Source organism: Mustela erminea, chromosome 13 (assembly GCF_009829155.1).
Source record: "Mustela erminea isolate mMusErm1 chromosome 13, mMusErm1.Pri, whole genome shotgun sequence".
Taxonomy (NCBI): Eukaryota; Metazoa; Chordata; class Mammalia; order Carnivora; family Mustelidae; genus Mustela; species Mustela erminea.
In genome coordinates this window covers 38,815,711-38,841,708 of record NC_045626.1, presented here as the reverse complement: position 1 = coordinate 38,841,708, position 25,998 = coordinate 38,815,711, and the positions used below count along the sequence as shown (strand labels likewise).

The 25,998-nt window shown below is 33.8% G+C and overlaps 1 protein-coding gene across 8 annotated transcripts in view; it reads right to left on the bottom strand.

Annotated features, from left to right (window-relative positions):
* The window catches only part of CCDC178 (coiled-coil domain containing 178), a 452,006-nt gene that overhangs the window by 135,005 nt on the left and 291,003 nt on the right, over window positions 1–25,998 (bottom strand). For 7 of the 8 annotated variants that reach the window (XM_032311014.1, XM_032311006.1, XM_032311005.1 and 4 more), the window contains one exon: window positions 24,356–24,505. In XM_032311014.1, coding sequence (XP_032166905.1) covers window positions 24,356–24,505 — 150 coding nt within the window. Of the gene's footprint in view, window positions 1–7,854; window positions 7,903–24,355; window positions 24,506–25,998 lie in introns of those variants that run through there. The other variant, XM_032311010.1, reaches the window with a different exon arrangement.

Sequence of the window (25,998 nt, the reverse complement as noted above, 5' to 3'; positions counted from 1 at the left end):
GGGAAACCACCAAATAAAGATTTAAGGATAGCTTCATTTTTGTCAAGGGAAAAAAGTAGAAAAATAGGTAGTGAAAAAGAATGAAGCCTACAAATAACATATTAAAATTTCAGAAGTGTTCTTCCCATCCCTTATATAATCTCTAGTAAAACTGTCTCTTCAACATAGGATGCATCCTAAAATATTGTAAGAATTCCTGAACTCCACTTAGAAAAGGACTCCTACTCCATCTCTATACTGTCACCAGAATGACGTTCAAATAAATTAAGTCAGTGAACTTGTGTTCTAGTAAACTAACAAGAAAATAATTATTTGAATAAGTATATTTTACCACAAAATTAATAGTAGTTTACTATAAAACAAAGTGAAGGACCAATTAAATGCAAGGTTTATCATCAGATAACACACTTGAAATTAATAGTGTATTAATTTCTCTCATAACCTAAGATTTTTAAAATAATGATATTTAGTTTGTTTATGAGCTTCTGATATCATACAAAATTAAGAAACAATATTTAGAAAATATGAGATTATAAAGATAAAAATAAAATTAATAATATCCTGCAACTCAGTGATTAACTTCAGAATTTCTTGTATTTCCTATCAAATACACATACACATCAAACACATATGTAGTTGATTTAATATAACTTAAAATTAGTGTATAATTATATATCCATATACGTTAACCCAATTACTTTTATGTTGTATACAGACTTCTATCACTTTACATCATATCAAGGTAATTTCCACGGCATTTGCTAACTTAGAATTTATAGTTTATTTTATTTTTTTTTAAGATTTTCTCTATTTATTTGATAGAGAGTGAGAGCATGAGCAGGGGGATGGGCAGAGGCAGAGGGAGAAGCCGACTCTCTGATTAACAGGGAGCTAGATATGGAACTGGATCCCAGGACCCTGGGATCATGACCTGAGCTGAAGGCAGATGCTTAACTAAGCCACCCAGGTGCCCCAGAATTTATAGTTTAAAACAGTTGTTTTTATATTTATTTAACCATCTCCCAATTGTTTGACACTTACTGTTTTTAAGATTTTATTTACTTGAGAGAGAGAAAGAGAAAAATCATGAGCGAAGGGAGGGCAGCAGGAGACGGAGAAGCAGATACCCCATGGAGCAGGAAGCCTGATGCGTGGGGCTCCATCCCAGGACTCCAGATCATGACCTGAGCTGAAGGCAGACACTTAACCAACTGAGCCACCCAGGCGCCCTCTTTAAGCACTTATTCTTAAAGATTTTGTAAGTCTCAGAATACTTGACAGGGGGAATGCTTGATAAATACTGTTGAGAGACAAATTTATATTTCTTTAGTTTATTTTTAAAAGATTTTATTTATTTATTTGTCAGAGAGAGAGAGAGAGCACAAGCAGTAGGAGTGGCAGGCAGAGGGAGAAGCAGGCTCCCTGCTCAGCAAGGAGCACAGAGTAGGACTGGATCCTAGGACCCTGGGAATGTGACCTGAGTCGAAGGCAGAAGCTTAACCGACTGAGCCACCCAGGCATCCCAAGAAACAAGTTTATTATTTTACCTTAAATATAGGTGCAACACATTCTTTACTAAAGAATTTGTTAGAGAAGAATCAGAGAGCTCCTAATTCTGTTCATTCCCAGTAGAGTTATTTTCCTGGAGGACTTTTTAGTATACTATAAGAGTAAAATTAAGATTACATTTTGTGTTTGTTTATTCATACTTCATATCAAATAGCTTTTAATGAAATAAAACCTGGATAGAAACAGAACTCTTTTATTCATCACAATTTCTCAAACATATATAGCTGGGTTCATTTTCCTATAAGTTTGTTATATTTTCCAAGGTGTGCTTGAAAGGTCAAATGGCAATATGATACTGAACATTAAATTTGTAATAAATTTTTTTTAATTTGAGATAATTATAACTACTTTTTAGTATTTATTTTAGTCTTGTGAATAATCTTGAAGTAAAAATGACAGCAATCATTATTTTCATATCACAGATAATGAAATTGTTAATCCAAGATCCTAAGAAGCCACTTGTGGCACCCAGCAGCCTGGACCATCTGTAGGAGTAAATGGCTCCCCAGATAATAAGAAGGGAATGAGTAGGAAAATGGGCAGGCAACTCAAAAATACAAGTCATGGTCAAACCCAAAACCAAACCCAAACATTACACAGTGTGGAATTATCTTGGAAGCCTAAACAGTGAACACGGTTTATGTCAGATAAGTTTTCGTGATATGTATTTAGCAATCCCATGGGTTAAGGAGCTAATGTGTCTTTTGAAATAGCATAACTTATTGATAGAAACTAATAAGGCATTTGGAAAATATATTCATTGATATATGAATTTGCCAGTGTGCTCATCAAGAAAGACCTGAAATTTCCCTTTCTGTATGCAGACTTTGTTTGTGGCTCACCTGTAGGATATGGAATAAGATTTCTAAAATCTCAGTCTATTTAAGTGCATAAGCTTCAGATAGCTTGGCTTACACCAATTACCAATGCTTTCAACCCTCACATTCATTATTAGAAACAAAGTTAAAGTCAGTTAATATATGGATAAATATTAACACTGGATAAAAATCATCCCAAGAAAGAAATGAAGAAATAAAAGAAAAAAATACAAAATGAAAAAAATACCCTGATGAGGTTTGGAAATTCTTCTGACTTATGAGATCCTAACAATAAGCCCTTCAAAAACTCCTTCTTGTAGAGAAAATAAAGGAACTGTAGGAGAAATAAAGCCAGTTGTGAAAGTAGTCTTGCCACTTTTCTATAAATCCAAGTGGACCTGAATTTTTGTGATGCTCACCCTTCAAATAAATGTTTTCGAGTGACATGAAGATTCCGAAAATGCTTCAACAGCAATAACTGGGATGGACGCTGTGTTGTAATAATTTGGATACACTTGACTAATGCAGTTATTTGCAATGAGGTTGGCTCAGTGCCCAAAGCAGTGAGCAAACAAATATAGCTCGACAATTGTTTCATGCCTTCCAAGACAGCCAGAAAGATTTTTGCTCAGTCCAGGGGGGCCAGTGGTCACTACTGCAGACTCTGGTCATCAGCATCGCCTCAGATATATTTTTAAAATAGTCTTTGTTGAATTCACCAATGTGCTTTATGTAAAAATGCTGGTGAGGCGCGAGCGTTTTTAATCAAATTAGTATGCAACATAAGGCAGCTGTGTATTCAAATGGGTTTTTTAGCAATTTGGTTGTTTTCCTTATAATAACAGGAAAGAACATTTTGATTTTGAAGGTGACAGAGGCAATATTACCAGAATTAAACAATCTGAATTAGCTTTTTCATGAAATGTAATATGTTTTATGCTTTTAGATGGGATGCTCCGGTGCTTTCAGATGAGCCTTCCACTGTCACAGTCAATGGCCAGGAACAGAATAAGCTCTGGAGGTAGGATTATCCTCAAATTTAATTTTTTTTTTTTTTTAGAAGAAGCTAATGGCAAATGTTTCTAGCAAACTTTAGGTTCATCTATGTTATAACTAGAGAACCAAGACAGGATATTAAAGGAACAGATAAGTATAAAATTAGTAAACAAAGTTTGACATTTTGCTTATTCTATGAATTTAATGCTGAAAATGAATATAATCCCTAAGATCATAAACAGCATGCATGTCAGACAAAAGCTGCAAAATTTCATTTCTTTGTCAACTTAGGTAAATTCAGAACTCTAGTACATAAGAGGGTAACAAGATTACAAATCTGAGTTATATGATAATGATTTTTTACTGCAGAAAGTTTGCAACCAAAGCTTATTAAACAAATAAAGAGAGGCTCTTTTTATTATTTCTATACTTTATATGACTGTTATTCAAAAGAGAAGAGGAGTCCAACCCTATCACTACACAGATGGGAAATTCTTGTTTGTATCGATTAAGAGGAAACAAAAGCCCAAAGGAGGATGAAAACACATGTGCAGTGTTCAAGGTATATTTGGAATTCTTGAAATAAATAGCTTCCATGAAACCATTTCTTACTATCCCAACTTAGCCTGTGTGGTTTTGAAAAAGACCAAGCAGCTTTTAGGCTGGCTCCTCACAAACTAGTTTCATTGATCTTTAGGAAGCAGGATCTTTTGACTTCTTAGCAACTAGTATTGCCTATTATTGACATGTATTTGTGCAGTACAGCTCAATTTTTTAAAACAGTCATATGGTGATAGTGGTAAACCATTTTTTTTTTTTTTGTTTCACCTTTATGAACAGACTATTGAAAAGCCCTTTCCTAGATCTATATGTAGGAACTTTATAGCCTAAGGCCGGACAAATAGTGATTAATGTCAACTTAGCCCAGGAGTCATGTGATCTAGCTTCAAAAGGAATAATGTCTGCCTAATAGAATAATAAGTGCATGCACTGGGGACCACATAGATGCTCTACAAATATTAGCAAGAGCAATGTGACTAAAGCAGGCTGCTAGCGTTCTGGATGAAAGGATTTTAAAGCCATCTGGTGTCTGGACATCAGCCTGAAAATCACAGGCTTCAATCCATAAGATAATCCATGCACATAGTCCACATACTGAGATGGCTTTCCCGACGGATTTGTTCCATTATCCCAGATCAGTCCCTGTAACCTGTGGAAAGGTCTGATGTTTCCTAGATAATAATAAGAAGCACTTATTATTTCTTTTATGGGACGCACTTATTATACGGATTCAAATGGTTGAGGGCTCCATACTCAGAGAGAGAGACTGAAATAATAGACTAATATAGATAATATTTTGTAATTAAAACTATATTCCTCCTTTGTGAAAAAAATTAAGAATTTTCAGTCTTATGCCTTTTATAACTCCAAAACTCCAAAACAGGAGTTTCAGAGATAAAAATAACATGCAAAGGGGAATTTCAATTCCATTAACATTTATAAACAATATATAAGAAGGAAATAGAGACAAAAAGCAAGTTAAAGTGATCTCTGTCTTCAGAGTTTGAAGAGTCAAAAAGAAAATAAAATACATAATGAAACAACGTAGGTACACAGTCAAAGCAGGCTAGAAAAGTAAAATAATGCTTAACGTTTCCAAAAGTATTTGTATTTCAAATTATATAATAATTTAAAATACAATTTAATTTTTTTACATATTTAGAAAACAACCAAAACAACCTTTAGTTTCAATATTATATTTGTTTCTTTAGAAAAATATTTTGCCCACTGGCATTTAAATAACTAGTATATAAAATCTTTAATCTGTCATTGTAAAATTGATTTTAAATTAAATTATTAATTTTCATATACTACTAATTTTCCAGAACTTAAACTATCAGACCATAATGTTTCCTTTAGAGTCAGATCAGGAGAACAAGGCACCTGGTGGTTCTTTGTTCTTTGTGTGTAGTTATCACATTTTTTTTTTTTTTTTGTAGTTATCACATTTAATATCCCAGTGAAAAAACAGCCCTTTCTATGATTAGTACATACTCTGCCTTTCCCATTTAGATGAGCATCTTGAGCTGAATCCATTTTGCACTGAATATTCCCATCACCTACGTCTTCAAATCTAATAAATACGACAATCACGGAATATCTTTAACGTGGAAAAAACCCAATCTTATCTTTCACTTCCTATTCTTTGCGAGTGTTCTCGAAAGCTTAACATGAAAAGGTTTGGCCTACACAATGAGGCTGTAAGTTCGAAGAGGGAAGGACTTAGACTTCTAATTATGTTGAATTCCGCCTACCACCAATTTTTGAGCACGTATTATAGAGATAGGTTTGCCACAAGAACTCAAGAATGCTTGTTAAATAAATGGAAAAAAGAAATTGTCTCCTTGGGCACATATGCTTGTGCTACTTACTATGTGGGATTGACTGTTACCTGGCTTCTACCTTTACCTAGGTGGAGGGAGATGGGATGAGAAGGAGCTGGTTCACTTATAATCATCAAGCAAAGATTTATAGAATATCACCTGTGTGCCAGGGAAGAGGTCAAGCTAAAAGTAATTACTGTTCTCAGTAATTTATAATCCAAAATGCATGCAAGGATTTCTTAGCTTTTAGGAATTACTATAAGTTGTCTCAATATTTAAACTTTTTCTCATTTTGTCTCTGAGATGGTTATCAAATGTGGTTTCAAACTTATGAACTGGGGTTGGCAAATTATCTAGTTACCAACTAGCACTAGTGAAAAAATGTCACTAAGTGTAGCTGGGACATAAAACTGTTCTTGTTAAAAAATATTTTTACAGTCCCTCTCTGAAATTAAAAAGAATCCCAGAAAGTAAGGCCATATTGGAAGATAATCAGAACATATTTTTGAGAAGTAATAAATCGGCTAAAAGTGAGAAGATTTCGGAATTTTGAGTTTTTCTGGGGAGGAAACTGGCCCAGGTCCGGCAACTCCCAGTACTAAGAAGTTGGAAAATCTAATTTCATTCTAACTTGGGATAGGAAATAAGAGTCAATAAGCATTAAAGGTTGTAAACTTAGTAATCAAAGGGAGAACCATCACTGATGAAGGGCAGACTCAGGATAAATTAAAAAGCAAATATATGTAATCATGTATTATGAATACTTTTTCAATTTGCAGAACATTACTGGCAAGATGAGTCCAGTTTTGTTAAAAGACAGACTGAAAGTGTCTATATAGTAAAACAAAAATGTTTTCTTCCATGCTGGGATTGTAGGTATTTAGAAAGTCATGGGGTTTTTGGTTTGGGTTTTTTTTTTTTTTTTTTTTTTTTTTTGTTTCATTATTTTTCGTATTTTCTGTAATAAGCATATATTAAATATATTAACAATGTAGAGAGAAAAAATGTAAACTTTAGAGTAAAAAAATAAACAAATAAGCAAGCAGGCTAAAATACATTTCTCATTATGAAGTCAAAGTCAGGAGCCAAGGATATTCAAATGACTTACTTGAGGGACAATGAGAAGACTTAGTAAGATTGAAAGGACCAATTGAATGTAGCTGGACCTTATTTTAATAAAGTATTCAGCATGGGACTTAAAGGCAAGGTTTTTTAAGTTATTTGATTCCCAGCTTATATCTACATATGGGGTTATTTATGCCTGCTTCAAAGGTTCTTATAAATACTAAATGAAAAGCTGTTTATGAAGCACCTAGAACAATAATGCCACATAATGCACTATAGTGTCAAATCTGGAAAGACCCTGATGAATCATCCAGCCCTGGGTTTTTCAAACTATGGGGTTGTAAATCATTTCAAGTAAGACCAATTTAGAGGAACACAACTACCATTTAAAAATGAAACTGCAAACAAAAGAAGAGAACAGAGAAGTCACACCAAAAATCGTGTACACAATACTGTAAAGAATCATTTTGTCAATTTCCGCGCCTTGCTATATATCCCGCAGAAATGAAAACATACCTCAGCACGAACATGGACAGCAGTGTTATGCAGAAGGGCTGAAAAGTGGAAACAATCTAAATGTCCATCCACTGGTGACTTAAGCAAAATGTGACCGATCCATATAATAGAATATAATTCAGTAAGAAGAGGTATGAAGTGGAAAGACAGGATACGACATGGATGAACATTGAAAACATTACGCTAAATCAAAGAAGCTAGTTGCAAAAAACCATATACTGTATGATTTCATTGAAATGAAATGTCCAGAATAGGGAAATCTATAGAGAGAGAAATTAGACTGAAGGTTGCCAGGGGCAGGGGCCAGTTTTAATGACTACATGGTTTCTTTTGGGGTGATAAAAATTATATAGTGGTGATAGTTATAAAATTCTGTGAATACACAAAAACCCTCTGCATGCACTTTAAAAGGGTGGATTTTATGACAGGTGAGTATCTCAATAAAGCTATTATTAAGATAAAAGGAATTATTTTGTGAAACTTCATTTCAGTCAGGTATACATACGTCCATTGATCTAGTGCATCATGTTATTCTATAGAAGAACTTTTTGCCCCTGAAAATCATGTTATTTAGCTATAGGCTTGTACTATACAAAATAAAAATGAATACAAATTTTCCTTCTCTTTTATGAAATTTTCAAAAAATTTACTTTAAAATTTTTTAAAAATTTAATTTCATTTGCATTCAATTAATTAACATACAGTGTATTATTAGTTTCAGAGGTAGAGATCAGTGATTCATCACTTGGTATATAAGACCCAGTGCTCATTACATCACATGACCTCCTTACTGCTCCCCATGCAGTTACCCCATCCTCGCACACTCCTCTCCTCCAGCAACTCTCAGTTTGTTTCCTATAGTTAAGAGTCTCATATGGTTCGTCTCCCTCTCTGATTTCGTGTTGTTTTATTTTTCCCTCCCTTCCTCTATGCTCCTGTTTTGTTTCTTAAAGTCCACATATGAGCAAAATCATTTGTCTTTCTCTGATTGACTCATCTTGCTTAACACAATACCTCCTAATTCCATCCACGTCATTGTAAATGGCAAGATTTCATATTTTTTGAAGGCTGAGTAATATAAATTATTAAAATAATGAATAAAACACATGTTCTAACTACCATTTTTGAAAGGTAGAGACTTTTGAAGGAAAGCAATTACTAACCTACAACTTCTTCACTAGCATGGGATTATTTTCATTCCTAGCTACTATCTTTTTGTTTTGGATTATTCTAAGAAACAATCCTAGTCTTTTGAGACTCACCTAATAATTTAGATTTTGTTTTTGTTTTTGTTTTAGAGCAGTAGCTTCTTAACATTGTTCAGTGTGTCTGAGTTCCTAGGGATTATTATTTGAAGTTGGAGAGCTAGTAAGATCATGCCCAGATCTTAGCACAGGGTTGAAAAAGATAATTGAAGACAAAGAAAATATTAATTAGGATTTTTTGAATTAATTCTTTTTATTAACATATAACATATTATTTGCCCCAGGGATACAGGTCTGTGAAGGGTCAGGCTTACACATTTCACAGCACTCACCATGTCACATATCCTCCCCAATGTCCAGAACCCAACCACCATATCCCTACTCCCCACCCCCCAGCAACCCAATCAGGATATTTTTTAACACCAAAAAGAAAGTTGATTTTTACTATCATTGTTCATTTTGGGTAGTAAAAATGTATTAAGTAATTATGAAAGAAAAAAGGAAGAAGGAGAGGAGAAAAAGAAGGGGTAATGGAAGAAAAGAGCATGGGAAGGAGGGGAAGGAAGAGAAAGGGAAAAATTGGTAAGAAAAAGACCACATTAAAATTGTAAGCATTAAGAATTTGAATGTTTATTAAAGAAAGAAACGGATGCTTAAACAAGGATTTGGTATAGTGCTCAATGAGAAGGATGTATATAAAATTTGTAATCATAGTCCAGAATGATTATAAGCTTGGCCAAAATGTAAAATCTTTAGAAACGTATAGGTAGGGGATTGTGGGGTACTAAATTCTAGCAAAATATTTATGTATCTTTAAAAAGGTTAAAGAATTGGACTTGGTTACCTGGGAAGATACTAGAGGCAATGATCAATTTTTAAACATCTGGAAAAGTGTGGATTCCATGAAACACCAAGGTTTTCTGAATAGCAAATCATTTAATGGTCAGAACCATTTAATCTTGTTCCATGATAGCACCACAAACCACAGAGACAAGAAAAAATGATAGTGAGAATCCATCTTATTTTCAGGACGTCTTAGAATCTGCTCTTTGTCACATTTTCATTGACAAACATGGGAAAATATGACTTTAATCCCATTATTTTTAGATAGGTGAACGTATAACATGCTTGAATGTTCCTTAAAAAATAATACAAGTTTCTACTTCAAGGTGCATTAATATTTGGATGTAGCTCCCAGGACCTGGTTCCGGGGCCCATCTAGCCAACTGCTATTAGATGACCTGCATTAAATAACTTCGAGTGTGTTCATCAACTCTGTAGGTAATTATAAACTTACTCCGTCAGTATAAGTACGGCATAAAATTGAAAGGATGGGGTAATATAAACACAGAACCCAGATGTATGGGAGAAATCTGTCTTTTTAGAATATGAATCAATAATGTGATGGTGATGGTATGATGAACACTGCCAACACTCTACAGGAACATTAGAAGGGGTAAGACATTCAAGGACTTAAAAAAAATCATTTTGCTTTTTCTTTGTTGTAGTTAATCACCATCAAAATACTTGTTTCCAGTTTTAGTCACTAATACCGTATCTTTTAATAGATTCAAGGGTAAAATGTGGTCATTTTTGTGTGTTTAAAATGTTCTGCCTTGTGTATGCATTATTTTTATAATTAGAGGATGCCAGCTACACTTTCAAAACATGGTTAAAGAGCAAGTAAACATAAATAATTTAGAGAAAATATGAGGATATCCCCCACAAAAGTGTTTCAGGCAATAAAAGAAACTGAAGATGGTACCCATCAAGAAATTATAAAATGAGGATAATTATTTAGCCCATATATGGGCTAAAATATGTAAGCAGCCATCAAATATTTAGGAGACCATACTATGTGAGGGTCCCTATATAAAGCGTCACATACATCCTCCCACATAACCTTCACAGCACCTTTATACAGTGAAAGAAGAAAGAGAGCTGGAGGAAACAGACTGTCTGGGTGACTTTCCCAGGGTCTTATCAGAGACAGAGATCATACTCGAATTTGTATTCATTTCAGGTGTCTCTAGCTATACAGAGATTAAAATGTTTATTTTTTTCTTAAGTGTATGTGCAGTATCACCATAGACAAATAAAATAATTTTATATTTATAAATATATATTTTAAGGGATGCTGTAGCATTTTCCCTATTCTTTCTTTCAGCATTGATCCAAATTGTCATAGAGGGTCCATTATCCTTGTATAAAGATAAAATAAGTTCTATTAAGGGTGTAATTACTTCAGACTGTGAAGATTATAAACCCTTATGACAATAACTGAACCCAAATTTGTAATGAGAATTCTATCTATTTGAAGTAAGCAGAGCAAATGAACTAGAGTAAAAAGAATTCACAATAGAAGCTGAGACTATTTGGAATTTTATCTGATCTGGATTTTTCTAGATTTTTCTTCTGAGTGTTCTCCATTTTTCAAAATCTCATGGTAGTTACTTTGTTTCACACTTTTTTCAAGGGCCTTATTAATTTTTATTTTGTAACATAAAAAGATTTACATTTTTATATCATGAAATAAATAATGCTCATTACAAAAATAAAGTAAACAAAGGATGAGGAAGATTGAAAAACATCCGCAGCCTTAATACAGTTAACTTTTGGACTATATCTTTCCAGATAGATCAATAGAAAGAAATATAATAAAATCTAACACGGATTAGAATACAAGAGAGGCATCATACAGTACATGTTGAGTTATAACCTGATATTTTAATTAAATATGTTCCATGTTATTTATGTTATTCCTTTTAAAGACTGTATAATACCCTACTGTATACCAATTCTACTATATACTCAAACAATTCCATATTACTGTATATTGAATATGCTGACATTTTTCCTTTTTATAAACAGTGCTATAGCCAACATCATTATATGTATATCTCTGCAGACTTTTTCATATTACTTTCTCACAAATTCCCAGAAGTAGAAATAGTTGTCCCAGTGGGTATGCATAAATATTTTGTTAGATACCCCACCAGGAACAATCATCTAGTAATAAAAAAAAAAATACTTGTCAGGTACTTTTCTGGGTCCTAGACTTGTGGTTGTGAAAAAGAGGGTAAGTTCCTTCCTCACCCTTATTGAGCTTACAGTCAGTCAGCAGAAATGGCCATGAACAAATGGACACAGAATAAAATATCAGAATGTTAAGTGCTATGAAGAAAATAAAATACGGGGACATGAGAATGGGTGGTCAAGAGACACTTTCAGATTAGGAGCTCTCAGAAGGCTGCTGTTAGGACAGAACTTTTAATGTGATTGTTAGATGGGAAGAAGGAGCAAGCTATAGGAAATTTGGGAGGAAATGTGGAAAGATTGAAAATTTCAAAGACCCTATCCTGAGAATGAGTGACCAAGGATCTAAAAATAGCCTGAGGCCACAGGAGAGCGGAATGAGCGTACAAGTGACACGGGGAGTAAGAGACTGGATTGTAGAGTCTGGAAGTGTGGATTTTATTCTGAATATGGTGGTAAGTCCCTGGGTGATTGCACATTTTAATTTAATTATGATACATGTATATTAAACTATGCACATCATAAGTAAATAGTCCAATGAATTACTTACAAATTGAACATATCTTCCAGATGAGGAAAGAAAACATTACTAATGTTCCCCAAACCCCCTTGATGTCCTCTTCCAGGCAGTACTTCCAATGAGGACAACAGCTCTCCTGACTTCTAACAGCATAGATTAATTCAGCCTATTTATATAAACAACAATAAAATATCACACAGTATGTACTCTTTGGCTTCTCTTCCTCAAAGTTATGCTTGCAAAATTATTCAGGCATCCACCTAAAGATAGGACATGGATAAAAAAGTGAATGAATCCTACTACTGAGCACTGAGTTGGCCCAAGCTTTGGAAATTGAACAGAATGAGTTGCTAACACAGGAGATATAGACTGTCCATTGAGGGGAGGGAAAAATGACGCTGCAGTATCATGACCAAGGCAAAAACTGCTTCAAGAAGGAGAATGGTCAATAGTGAACAAATACTTATGAGCCATTGAGTGAGATGAGACCAGATATATACTATTGGATTTGACATTATGGAAGTCTTTGACAAGTGGTACTTCAAGGAAGAAGAGAGTGAGGAGTAATGAGATAAAGACTGTATATGCAGAAGACTCACTCCAAAATTTTTAACAAAAATGAAGGGCTCTAGGGAGTGTCAAATCAAAAGAGGGCTTCTGAGGTGGTAAGTACACAGCATGTTTGCATGATGATGGGAATAGTCCAGTGGAGAAGGAAAAAAATCTGAAGATACAGAAGGATGGGAAAGTTATGTGGATGATGGCTATGAGGAGGTGAAAGGGAATGGATTCAGAGCACAAGTGAAGGGCCTTATTTATATTAGGAGCTGAAGTACTTCAATTTTAATAAGAAGGACAATAACTATGGGATGGATGTAGGTCGGCTGGTGAATTTGGTTATAAACAAATAAGAGTTCTTGTCTTTTATGAATGCCTCTTTTCCTAACCCCCCTACCATCACTATGGAATCAATCTTACTGATTTTCTAAAAACAGACTTGAAAACATGTACTTCACTTTAATTTTTATGTTTATACTTTTTAGAGAGTAGAAACATTTTTTCTATATTTATTGGCCATCTGGATTTTTAAAACTTGCTGTATTTGTTGTTTGTTTGCTCATTCAAAAATACCTTTCTGTTTCCATCACGTAAACAGTAATTTGCCTAGATTCATCATTCTTGGGTGCCTTAATTTGTTCTGTAAATTTATGTAGATATTTTTCTGTTTTCTGTCATAAAACATTGAGAATATTAAGTCTGGGGTTAGTGTGATAATTTCCCTTGGTATCACTATGTTTCTTCTAAACAGATCCTTTCAGGAATTTTTTTTCTCTATCCTTGAAATTTAAGAATTGGTGCGGCATCACTAGAGGTAAGAGCCACAACCAGTTGGCTCTTTATTTGGGGCAGCCCCAGGCCTTTCTCCCACATACACACATGCTACACTGCTGTTGATGCACAGTTGTAACAACAATTTCAGATTAACTGTCCACAGATAACCGAGAGGAATACCTCTATTCCTTGCACCGCCGGGTAAGAAAGATCTCATCCAACTTAGGGGAGGTTGCTTTTAAGCAGCTTGGTCTTCAAGCTGAAAGGGGGCTCACTGTGGTACTCTTTACCTTGGCCCATAGGCTTCCAATACAGGATGATATTTGGGGAGGTAGTGCTCCCGTAATTCCTTCCTTTGCTTACTGTCACATTGCAGTGCTCTTTTAAGAATATGAGTTTCCATTTATCAGCACTTGGTACCTTATATTCTTTTCTAAATTTCTGTTGTGTTTGGAAGAAATTCTATTTGTAAAGTGTATTTGTCAGCCACCCATCCTTTCAGTATTGATTATTATATTATTTCTTGGCACCTTGGTGCATGCATACATGTAAGTATCTACGTCTGAACCTACTCATGCTGCCATATCTCCCAGAATCTCAAGCTCTGTTATCAAATTCCCACAGAAAGCTTTGCTTTTTTCTATATTCTTTTTTTTTAAAGATTTATTTATTTATTTATTTGAGAGAGAGAGAGAGCATAGGCAGGGGGAGAGGCAGAGAGCTAGGGAGACACAGAGAATCTCCAGCAGACTCCCCACTGAGTTCAGAGCCTGACATGTGGCTCCATCCCACAACACAGAGATCCCTACTTGAGTAGGACGTTTAACCAACTGTGCCACCCAGGGACCCATTCCTTCTATATTCTTTGCTAAATGTTGCCTGCCTTGTGTAGCTGCTGCTCTCTCTCTTTCTGTTTTTTAACATGTATGGCCTGTATCTTCATCCTAATTTCTGTTGCAGTCTCTGTGATTAGGTTCATCTGCACTGACGTATACATGTTCTGCTGTCTGAGGCAATTAGGGAGGAATTTAGAAGTCCATTTACTTGGAAAAAGAACTTTTCTCCTTGGATCTCTGACCACTGATGAGAAACATAAATGATCTGCCATTCCCTGTAAAAAAACATAAGATCTCTCCATCAAAAAGTATTTCATTACTAGGCACTGCTGAATCAAACATCCATGTCACAGATGTTACAAAGTCCTTATAATAGAAAGATCTTTGCATTTAAAGAGATATAATGATGCACATGATGAATAATAGGTTGAGCAGGTAGTAAAAAAGAATATAAGAGAAACTGTGGATAGCAGAAAGTCCATAAGGTTGAGCCCAAGCGACCTGGGTTTGAATCACAGCACTGTGTCCCACTGACAAGTAGTGTTAACTTAAATTACAAAGCACCTGTTCCGGGTTTTATTCTTCTTCTTCTCCCAAATTCATATGTTGAAGTTGTATGTCCATGACCTCAGAATGTGACTATAATTAGAGATAAGCTCTTTACAAAGATAATTAAGTTAAGATGAGGTCACTGTATAAGCCACCCAGTCTGTGGTATTTTGTTACAGTAGCTTAGTTTCCTAAGAAAAAATTAGAATATTCACAGTTGTCTCATAGAGTTTTTTTTTTTTTTTAAAGATTTATTTATTTATTTTAGAGCGAGAGATACAACGTGAGTTGGGGGGAAAGGCAGAGGGAGAGGGAGATAAGCAGACTCCCTGCCTAGTGGGGAGTCTGACACCAGGCTTGATCCCAGCACCCTGAGATCACCACCCATGCCAAAATCAAAGTCAGATGTTCGACCGACTGAGCGACTAAAGTGCCCATCCATAGAGTTTTTGTAAATTAAATAAGAATAGAATAATAATCAGAACATTAGCTGTAACTATATTATTGTAGGTGCAGGGTTCGATGCTTTACACTTGTAAATGCATAGCATGGTGGCGGCCACATAGGTGTGCAGTAAGGCTATTTTTATTTTCCCTTATTTAGTGGAACGAAGAGATGCTAAAGTGAAAATATCCTCCAATGGAAGGAGAGATGCAAAGATAAAGGAAGAAAGAAAGAATGAGAGAGAGACAGAGAGAGGAATCTCATAAAAGGGGAAAGAAACTGAAACACATTGTAAGGAAAAGAAGAGAAACATATCAAAGGCTCCCTACAGCTGAGAGTAACAGACTCCAAAGTAGTAAAGGACCAATCAGTACCTGGTTCTCAGTGTGAACAGAGGAGAACTGTTTTCCTGTAAAGTACTTTTAAGGTATATTTGGCCAGGACTGTCACAAAGTGTCCAAGCTTTTATTTCTACGTGATCCGGTAGTTTGTATGGTGTCTGTGTTACAACTGTTTTAACAATATTAATAGTAAGAATGGAGAAAGGTTATCATGAAGTCCTACACAGAACTGTATTGACTGTTTTTTATTTCCTTTTTAGCTTTTTGAGTTACTGACACATTATTGCTGCAAAACATATGTAGGGTCAATTCATGCTGAATAGTTATTAGAAACCATGATAACAAAAGTCATTACACTGCAGTTCAGTTTTGACAGTAAAATTTCTGCAACATTATCACAAATCCTCATGCATTAGTGCAATGATCCTTACTATAGTTTCATATTAGAATCAAAAGATTGCTGTAGCATGCTTGATACAGAAAGTCAAGCAGGCCAAATTCTTTTCTGCTTTTACAGATAACATTTTTGCTCTTTTTCTATGTACATCAATGCAGATAGTAGCTTTGCTTTTTATACTTTTTTCAATAACCTATGAGTACATTGCATATCTTTCTTTAAAATGAGGATTTTTTTTTTCATTGAAAGACCACACAATTCTGATTACCAGTACCTAAGGAAATAATTTGAAACTGATTTTATATCTGACACAACTCCATGGAATTCTAAAACTGTATTATTCACTCCATTATTACTTTCCTCTTTTGGATAGCGTATTGGCTGTGTGTACATGTTTGTTTTTGTTTTTAAATTGGTGATTTACTATGATGGAATAGTATAAGATTTAAAAAAGGAAACTGTCATATTCAGGATTACTTCGATCGGAAAGCTCTGTGAGTTACCTTTAGCTAACAATACTCTTCCATAGTCATTTATTAACAAAACTGAAAGGGGCCAGATTGTACGGGTACATTAATTGTATATTTTTGGTAGTGTTATTTTACTCAGGCCCATTTCAAGGAAACAAAAGAAATAGAACTGGTGAACTAGTGCCTAGTGAATTGGTGAAGAACCTCTGAAAATCGAGTAACTTCTTCTTTAGTTGGAAAATCAGGTTTACATAGGTGTACAAAGAGTATGGATAAGTAGACACATTTCATTATGCACAAAATATGTTCTCTGGAAATGTGGATGTAAATATAATACTGCTTACTCGTATTATAACTGAGGTGATTGTGGCTTGCTTGGAATTGCTTTATAATTGCAATGTGAAGATGCCAGATCCCATCAAATTAAAATACCGAGTGTCATCATGGTTATGTGTTGTTTTGGTTGTTCTCTTCTCCATCTGTGATTTTACAGACTTCTTCATGAAGGTTCAGATAACATATTTCCTCTTTGGGTTACTTCTAGGAAATTTCCAGTTGTTACAGCTAATGTGCATGGGCTCTTTTAATAAATGTATATGTTCTGATGGTGTTTTTAGTATAAGATTTGGATGAAACTCTGACTAACCGAAGAGTTACTGCTAAGTCTATCCCTCAGACTTTCTCAATTATGTGTGTATATACATGCTTTTCTATTCTGTAACCCTCTGCCGGCTTTACCTAAACAATCAGGTGTTAGTCTATTGCTCTATTCCTTCCAGCACCTGAGTAGGTTCTAACTGGTTATCATAATGTCACTATTACCCTGTATTTCTGTCCTCTCTCTCCTTAATTCACGCTATATTCTCAGGTTGCATAAACTATTTTATACCTATAATAGACTAGGAGCTCTTTCATAATAGGATAGCCACATCAAGATTTTGTATACGAAGTAAGGGCTATATGTTTATCTAAAGAATAATAACAGTATCAGTTGTCACATCTTCTATGTGCAAAATACACAGTTTGTGAAAAACTGTTCTGGGGGCTTTATATTTAAAATATATATTTATGTTCCATGGGATTGTTGAAAAAATTAAATAAAACTACATATAAAAGCTTTCAAAGTATAGTTAGCACTTCATAAATATTAACTATTATGACATACTTCTTATAATAATCCTGCTAGGGAGACATTAATATTTCCATTTTTTCAGAGGCTCGAAGCGACTAAATATGTTGTCCATAGATATTCCTTCCCACTTTCAATAAGAGTAAAACTCTGAAAAAAGAACAAATGACCTACAGAAAACATTTATATATGAATATGCATTTCCTATATTAATATTCATATTAATAAGTGATTATAAGATACAGTTCTGTAGATTTGGGGAATGATGATTACAAGAGTCATTTTTTCAAATGTTTATGTCATTGTGATGCATATGTGTAGTTCAGAACTAAAAAAATCATTATACTGATACTCCCACAGAATTGCAAATCAATTGCAGTTCTAAGTCATGCATTAGAGATGCCTAAGTAGAAAATATACCTATTATAGGAGATGCATATTATAAACATTTTACTTGTTTTATTATGATTTTTAACATGGTCCTTGGGTGATTAAAAATTATTATTTCATTTCACAGCTGCACTACGGCATTTTAAAAAGTCAGAGTTCTAAGTCTACATGGATTCCAGTGAACATAACATATATATATATATATATATATATATATATATATATCCCTATATAAATATACCAGTTTTTTCCTAGGGCATTATAGGTAATATAAAAAATACTTGATTTACTTCTTTTTAAAAGTTATAGGTAAGCAAAATTTCCTGAATGTGTGGTTTTATGACATTAAATTTTCTCCGTTTCTCCATAGAATAATACTTTGCAAGAGTTAATCTATTAAATACTGTCAGTTGTAAACAGATTTTCTAGGGAAGGGTTCCAGGGATAACAGGAAGTGCAGGGTTGACAGAGTTAATAGGTTTCTTAAAATGGGATTTCTCAGAATCTTTATTGTGCAAATGTGGCTTCAGTTTTTAAAAAGGGGATATAGTACGCAGTGTGCCATATATATGTATGTATAGATGATAAATATATAATATCTATCTCTATCTCTGTATCTGAGTCTCTTTATACATAGACTTTCTTAACCTTAGCTCTATTGATATTTTAGGCTGGACAGTTTTTTGGTGTGTGTGTTGGGGGGGGCGGTTTAGCACTATCCTTGGCCCCTATCCATTAGATACCAGAAACACCCCTCCCAACATCCCCCCTGGTGTGATAGCTAAAAATGTCTCCAGGCATTGCCAGATATCCATATATCTCGAGATCACTTCTTACTAGTGTAGTAATGAACTGGAGAGAGGAAGGGCTCACACAGAGTTGATGAGCTTGCGCAGGGCCTTTTGAGCAGATACTCATAACACTTGAGCTCACCACAATAGCAATAGGAGTTGCCTATGAAATTATTACAGTAGTGCAATACATACTCAGTTAATTTTATGACGTTATGATGCAATACTTCATCTTTTTGTTTGTTTATATTTATCTAATATAAATATTGCTGCTAATGGTGCTATACATGGTCTTTAAGTTTGTGTAAATAAGTTTTGGTAAATTTTAACTTTTTAAAATAGATTTAAAAAAATTAAAAGATTTGTGTATATTTTATGGGAGTAAATGATGAAATAGACTAGTATGCACATATATTTTATGGATTCATGACTTACCTAGCTTTTCCTTATTTTTTGTGGTATTTTTAGGTTACATGGTTCACCTGTGAGTTTTTTCAAATTGTCACAAATCTCAAAAAATTTTTTTTCCAATTTATATATATGTATGTGTATATGGGGGTGTGTATGTATGTATGTGTATATATACATGTGGTCCAATGCAGTTCAAACCAGTGTTGTTCAATGGTTGACTATAAATATGAAAATTTACTATGAGTGTCTTTGATATATCAGGCTTTCACTAACATTAAAAAGCTGCCTATTGCTGTACATCTCCACTAGATCACCTTCTTAAAATTGCTTAAAAATACATAAATCTACAATTCCCTTAAAACTGGTACTAGACTGAAGAGCTGGTTTGATTTAAACCAAGATGACCTTTCTAAAAGTATTAGCTAGAAATAAACACATAAGTTTTGGTGCTTTTCTCAGAGTTTGGACAACAGAAGGGACAGAACAATAGATGACCAGCTGTCTACTCTTGTCTAGGATCACAAAAGCTCTTCAGAGATCTCTTGAGAGTTCTTCAGGGAAAAGGGCCAGTAGAAATTTAATGCAAGCTTATCAGACTATAAAGTGCAGCAACTCCTTTTGAACAAGTGTGGGGGGGGTGTGCATGTGTGTGTGCGCATGTGGTAAAACTAATTAATAGTTACGATTTTCCCAGGAAAGAAATGAATTTCCATCTACACAGAAACAAGCACTCAAAAATCACTACTTGAAGCCCAATTTTAATATATGCAAGATAACAAGCAATATAAAGTACTCATGAAAAAGAGAACCTAAACCACTTTCACATTTCTTTAGGAAAATAATTTTATTTATTGCTAGAATTGACTTTGACTCCTCATCAAACCATTGTAAAGGGAGTATTCCAGGAGAAACGGAAAAGGGGAAGAGAAAACATGCTAATGAAGTCTATGGATGATACAACATTTTTGAGAATTTAAAATGCAAACTTTGTCTAATGAAACCTAGGTGATGCAGATTAGACAGCAAAAATCCATTATTCTTCCATTGGTGGGGTAAAAGGATATTGTTGAACTCTGTTTCTATGCTCTAGTCTAGAAAAAAAAAAAAATCCCTTGATTTCTGGGAATCACAGTATTCGGCATGGAAGGTGAGTTGAAGTGGCGTATTCCTGTCCCTTTAATTGTATCAAAACAATGGACATCAGTGCACTGGATGATTAATAATTTATTTGAATGAAGGAATGAATACTGTTTGAATTCTGTGAGACCCAGAAGTATCCCCTAGGGCTCCAAAGTAGTCTCTGATTTATGTCCCTACATGATTCTTTAATAAGCCCAGGTTGCTTAAAGAAGTTTCTCCAATTTGAGCATATCCATTGCGGGTTACTCTTACTACTTTTCAACTACTGGTACACTCAAGCCTTCAAAAAATAACACAGCACATGCTCATTTTACAGATGGTTGGAGAGAATATTTGAACGTAAGTTAAGACAACTGTCCTAGGCCAACTTTTTTTCTAATTAACTGTGTATGTAGTAGATCACTGGACCACTCTGGCCCTAAGGTTCCGCAGTGGTGAAATAATCTTTTATTTTACTTTTACTTTTTATTTTGTGTGTGAGTTTGTGTGTATGTGTGTGTGTGTGTGTATGTGTGTGTGAAATAATTTTTAATTTTAAAGAGATGGGTAAAATTTCTAAAGGTGTCTCCAGTTCAAAAATTTTACAATTTTAGAACTGCAAAACTTATCCATAATCCTTATGAAATATAAATAATTTCTAATTAAATAGATGGTAGTCCTTTCCCCACAAGAAAATCATTATTGAAAAATTGGCTTCAATGAGATAAAATTATAAAAATAATTAGTGACTCAAATAATCTGTTTCAGTTGGACACTAGCAACATAATGCATGACTGCATTTTACATGCTTTATAAAGCCTGGTGAGACAGTATAGGATTGTTTAATAATAATGCTACAGTAGAAGGGCAGTGTCATGATTATGAAATGAGTTGGATTTTTAAAAAATCCTATATTTGATTTCTATCTTAGTTCCCTCTACTTGGATGACCTTGTGACACACTCCATCTCAGTTTCGTATCTTAAACTGGAGATGATTGTAATAATAATAATAATAATAATAATAATAATAATAATAAATTTTAGAGCATTATTAATGGACATTACAAAGATAGTATTTACAAATGGCTTGGCACAGATACCAGGTCCATATAAGTGGTTGCTAAGTGATGGCTGATTCTATAATAATTTGTATTCCCTCACTCTGAAACTACCAAGAACTGGAGTAGATAAAAGTTAAGCTTCAAAAGTAGTTTACAATAGAATTAAAAATATACTTTAACCAGTTTCAAAAGGGATCTTGTTTTCAGCCAACAGATACATCAACATTTGCATGCTTGCTTAGCTTACCTTTCTTTGCAGACTTGAAGAATTTGAGATAGAAATTAAAACAAACACATGATTTTATCAATATATTCATGGACTTCTAAAAAATGAAAATCTTTTTTGAAGTCTTTCAATGAAAATATCTATTTTTACATAGAAATACAACCTGTTTTTCAGATATTTTTCTTTTATTCCCCTTTAGTGTTATTTTAAATTTTGAGATCTGAAAAGTCTTAGATTGGATTCTATTCCATCATTACCCATGAACAGGGAAGACAGGAATTTTGAACAGTCATTTTTGTTTGTTTCTGATTTTTGAAGGGGAAAATATTCATCACTGCAAAAATTTAAAGCACAGGAATGTATCAAGAAACATGTGCAAAGGAAGGAGATATAATTTTATCACCAAGAGTAATACTATATGATTCTTTTTAAAAGTTTTTTTAAAATACTATACGATTCCGATATTTGAACCATCTGTATATAAAATTGTGTTAAGGAAAGGGACATTATTTTTTGTACTTAATTTGTTTTATTCCTCCATTAAGCTTTTTTTTTTTTTTTTAACTACTCTTGGCCTAAAAATACAAAGAAGTATGGAAATGTATTATTTGCATAGAGAGAATAATACTCCGTAAGAAACCCTAAAATCAAAATGTAATTATTTACCATGCCAAAAGGAATCTATGCTCAGAAGCAATGAAGTTATTATAGAACAGGAAAATAATACACAAAATTCCTTAATGTGAGATCTGCTTTATATAAGGAAATTAAGTAAGGGAATCAGAGGTCGAATAGTGCTTCTGTATACCCAAAACTAAACTGGTCAAAGGACTAAAACATACATATATTTAATACGGGAAATGCTGCAATATCAAAGAAATGGACTAAGATATTAAAGGGTTTTATTCCGTTTTGATGGCCAAATTCCATCCTGTAAGCAGTGCCTTAGACGCTAATGACATACGATTTCTCACTGACAGATTTAACAGCATCAATAAGGCCTTTCTGTCCATTGCAGCAAATTGATCCTACATGACACTGACAAGGGCAGCCTGCACTTAATGACCTCCATCGCTGAAGGATGGAAATGAAAAATGACTGGAAGTACAAATAAATCTTGGAAAGTTTCCCTGAAACAGGTGTGTTAAAAGTGATTCGTTTGAGAGATCATCACAAATATAAACTCAGTCTCCTAGCATACCTCACTGTCTGTTCATACCAGGGTCTCACTCCTTGAATCTTGAATCACAGTTTGCTTTAATTCCAACATCAAGACAATTTTATTCTTACTATGGAAATACAGAGTGACGGATCTCTCTGAAAGGCATGATTTCTTCACATTTATGCAGGTATCTATTTCTCATTTGCCACCAAAGGATTCTATATAAACTGATAACAAGTACCCATAAAATTTATTTTTGTTTCCCTCCTGGTTAGAAAAGGAAATACAGTATAGCCATCGATTATTTTCTCCTCCTCAATTATCAGGAACAAATAGAACATGTTTAACCTCAATAACAATGTCAAATGCATGAAATGATTGGACAAATGTTCCATTGATGTCCTTTCTTTGAATCCTGCACATGGTCTGAGGACACTAAGATTTTGGTGTATAGTTTTTTTTTATCAATTCTTTCACAAACACATTAATTTCTTAATCTACCCCGATCTTGCTACTAGTTTTTAAGAGAAAAATACACACTCTTTCTTTCAATGTATTCAGAAACTTTAACTCCCACCAGAGTAGATGGATGGGAAACATAAGGGAGTTTAGAAGCAGCACACCAGATGAATGTAATAGTTACAGTTGCATAGTATCATTTTATTTTCCAAAAAACTATGGATGTCTCCTTTTTATTCCTTATCAGGTTTCCTCTGAGGTCAGTCTTACTTTACAGATGAGAAAACTGAGGTCAGAAAGGATAAATAATTTGCTAAGATCACTGAGCTAGTAAGTGGTAGAGACCGCACTCAAATCCTGGCCTTCTGTCTTCCCAATATTCCACAATAAGGAGGGGTAAGTACAGTACTGGAATATTCAACTACTACTAATTTATAGTAGATTAGAATGGGTGGTAACAATAGGAGAAAGGGTTCATTAACAGTCTACTGTTTCTTAGGACTAGGTGGATTGTTAAAAAATAATCATGCCTCTATATTTTGAAATTTAGATTCTGTGAAGAAACAAAAATTCCAAGGGAAATGATTTTTCGTGTCAATGAGTATCTGGGGAAGAATACAGAGGAAGTGGATTTTACAGAAGATTTTATAAAATATATGAGAATTTCTACTGATTTCCTGTAACTACAAAGGGTCAACTATTCTTCAAGGTTCTAATTAAGACTCATATATTTGTTAAGAAAACAGAAACCAACATTTGGAGGCCATACAACATGAAGATTTTGAGGTATATTCTGAAAAACTGTCTGTAGAGAAAAATGAAATTTGAAGTCTATGATAATATATCTAAAATCTATAAACTCCAAAAATTTGGTATTCCAGATCATAAAAAAGCAAATTAGTATAAAATTGTGGCTTAGACACTAAGTTTCTTCACTTCTCACATATCTATTCAAAATTGAGTTTCAAAGTTGATAAAAACATACAACAAAATTCTACAAGAAGAAAACATGACATTTGGTGGCATATAAAGAATCACCAGATTGAAGAGCCCATGACTGGACACATGTTACTCTCTGTAGTACACATGTCAAGTAAATCATTATTTTAAAAAATTAAGAAAACTTACCTGTTTCTTATCTCGAATTGAAGCATCAAGTGATAACTGTCTATCATATAGATTGAAATAATTGTCCTTTTCTGTTAAGAAAGTAGTCTGTAATTTTTGATATTCTTGAGCTAAACGTAGATTTTCTTCTAGAGAATCATCTTGTATTTTCTAGAAGATGAATATATATTTAAAATCATTTTAATTTCCTTGAATTTTTTCAACATCATTTGAATTATCTACAAATATTATATTACATATTATAGAAAAATAAAGTCAAAAGGTACTTCCCCTGATACCAATATCCTCCTTGGATTTAATAATTTTCTTTCTTGATACACCTATTTCTTTTCTTTTCTTTTTTGAACACTGATTTGTCAGAGTGTCTCTGACTTTTGTTCTCTCTCTTTCCCAGACTTCCCTCCACAATGCCTTGGGAAGTACTCAGTCCTGAGATGCTCTACTCAGCTTCCTATGAGACTTCTTCCAGTTTACAACCCCTATTCCTTTCCCCAAACTCCAGTGCTGAAATAGGTAGAAGACACTTAGAAGCTTAGAATTCTATCTCCAAGAGGTTCAGGGTGGTGGCACTCACTGAAATCATAGAGAATTAAAGGATAAAAGACAAGGAATACAACATTTAGAAGTACAATGAGAGAGCGACTATTTGATCCTACTATACGTTCGCTATATTAAAAGTTAAATCTGTGAGCAGTTGAAAACTTTGTAACACCCCCTCATGACTAAACAAATTTATTAAATCTAATACAAGTCCCTTAGAATATAACTTTTGTAGTATTACCAATTGGCAAATTAGCTACCTATAATTTTGAACTAGATGTGTGAATTCAGTCCAGTTGCTGATTCTTTTTAACATTTGTATCACATACAGTTTTCACTGGTGCTTCAAAAAATACAGAATTTATCATCAGCCTTAAATGTTTTCAAACCTGTTAATCTAATAGTTCATTTTATGGAAAATTTATTCTAAGCAAAAGGTGTTATTCACTAAAACTTTATTCATAGTAGCAAAAAGTTTGCAAAACACATAAAGGTGGATTAATCATAATGATGATAATGGTGATTAAATAACTAGATATAAAAATAACCATTGTGAAGCAATTAAAAATATTTCTTTGTGAAAACTGCCATATCAAACCTTTAGAATAAATTGCTTAAAAATATATTGCAGTATGAGAATGTGCATAGATGAAATGTAATTCAGCAGAAAACTGCCTATACAAATATTTCTGTATTTACACACTTGAAGATTTATTAAGGTCAACAAACATATTTCTCATAAAAGCCTGGTATCCATATTGATCCCTAATGATGAGTACTATGTCATAGCTGTTCTTCAAAAAGTCAAAATGATGAACTAAGAACCCATTTTAAATGTTCTTGTCATAATTCTGGCACAGTAATTTCAAACTTTAGAAATTTTTATCTAATAAACTTACCTAAAATCACATAGAATTATCTTTTGGTAGGGGGACCAAATATCTATGAGTATTTTGCTTTGATGGAGCTACTTCTGAAAAAAAGGGTTGCAGTTCTTTTTGATATCTTAACACTTACTAAAATCTAAGTCTCAAGTGATTCAGTTGGATCTTTGATTAATGTTCTCCTGAAGGTAGGAGGAGGAATCATTTTGAGTTATTTTT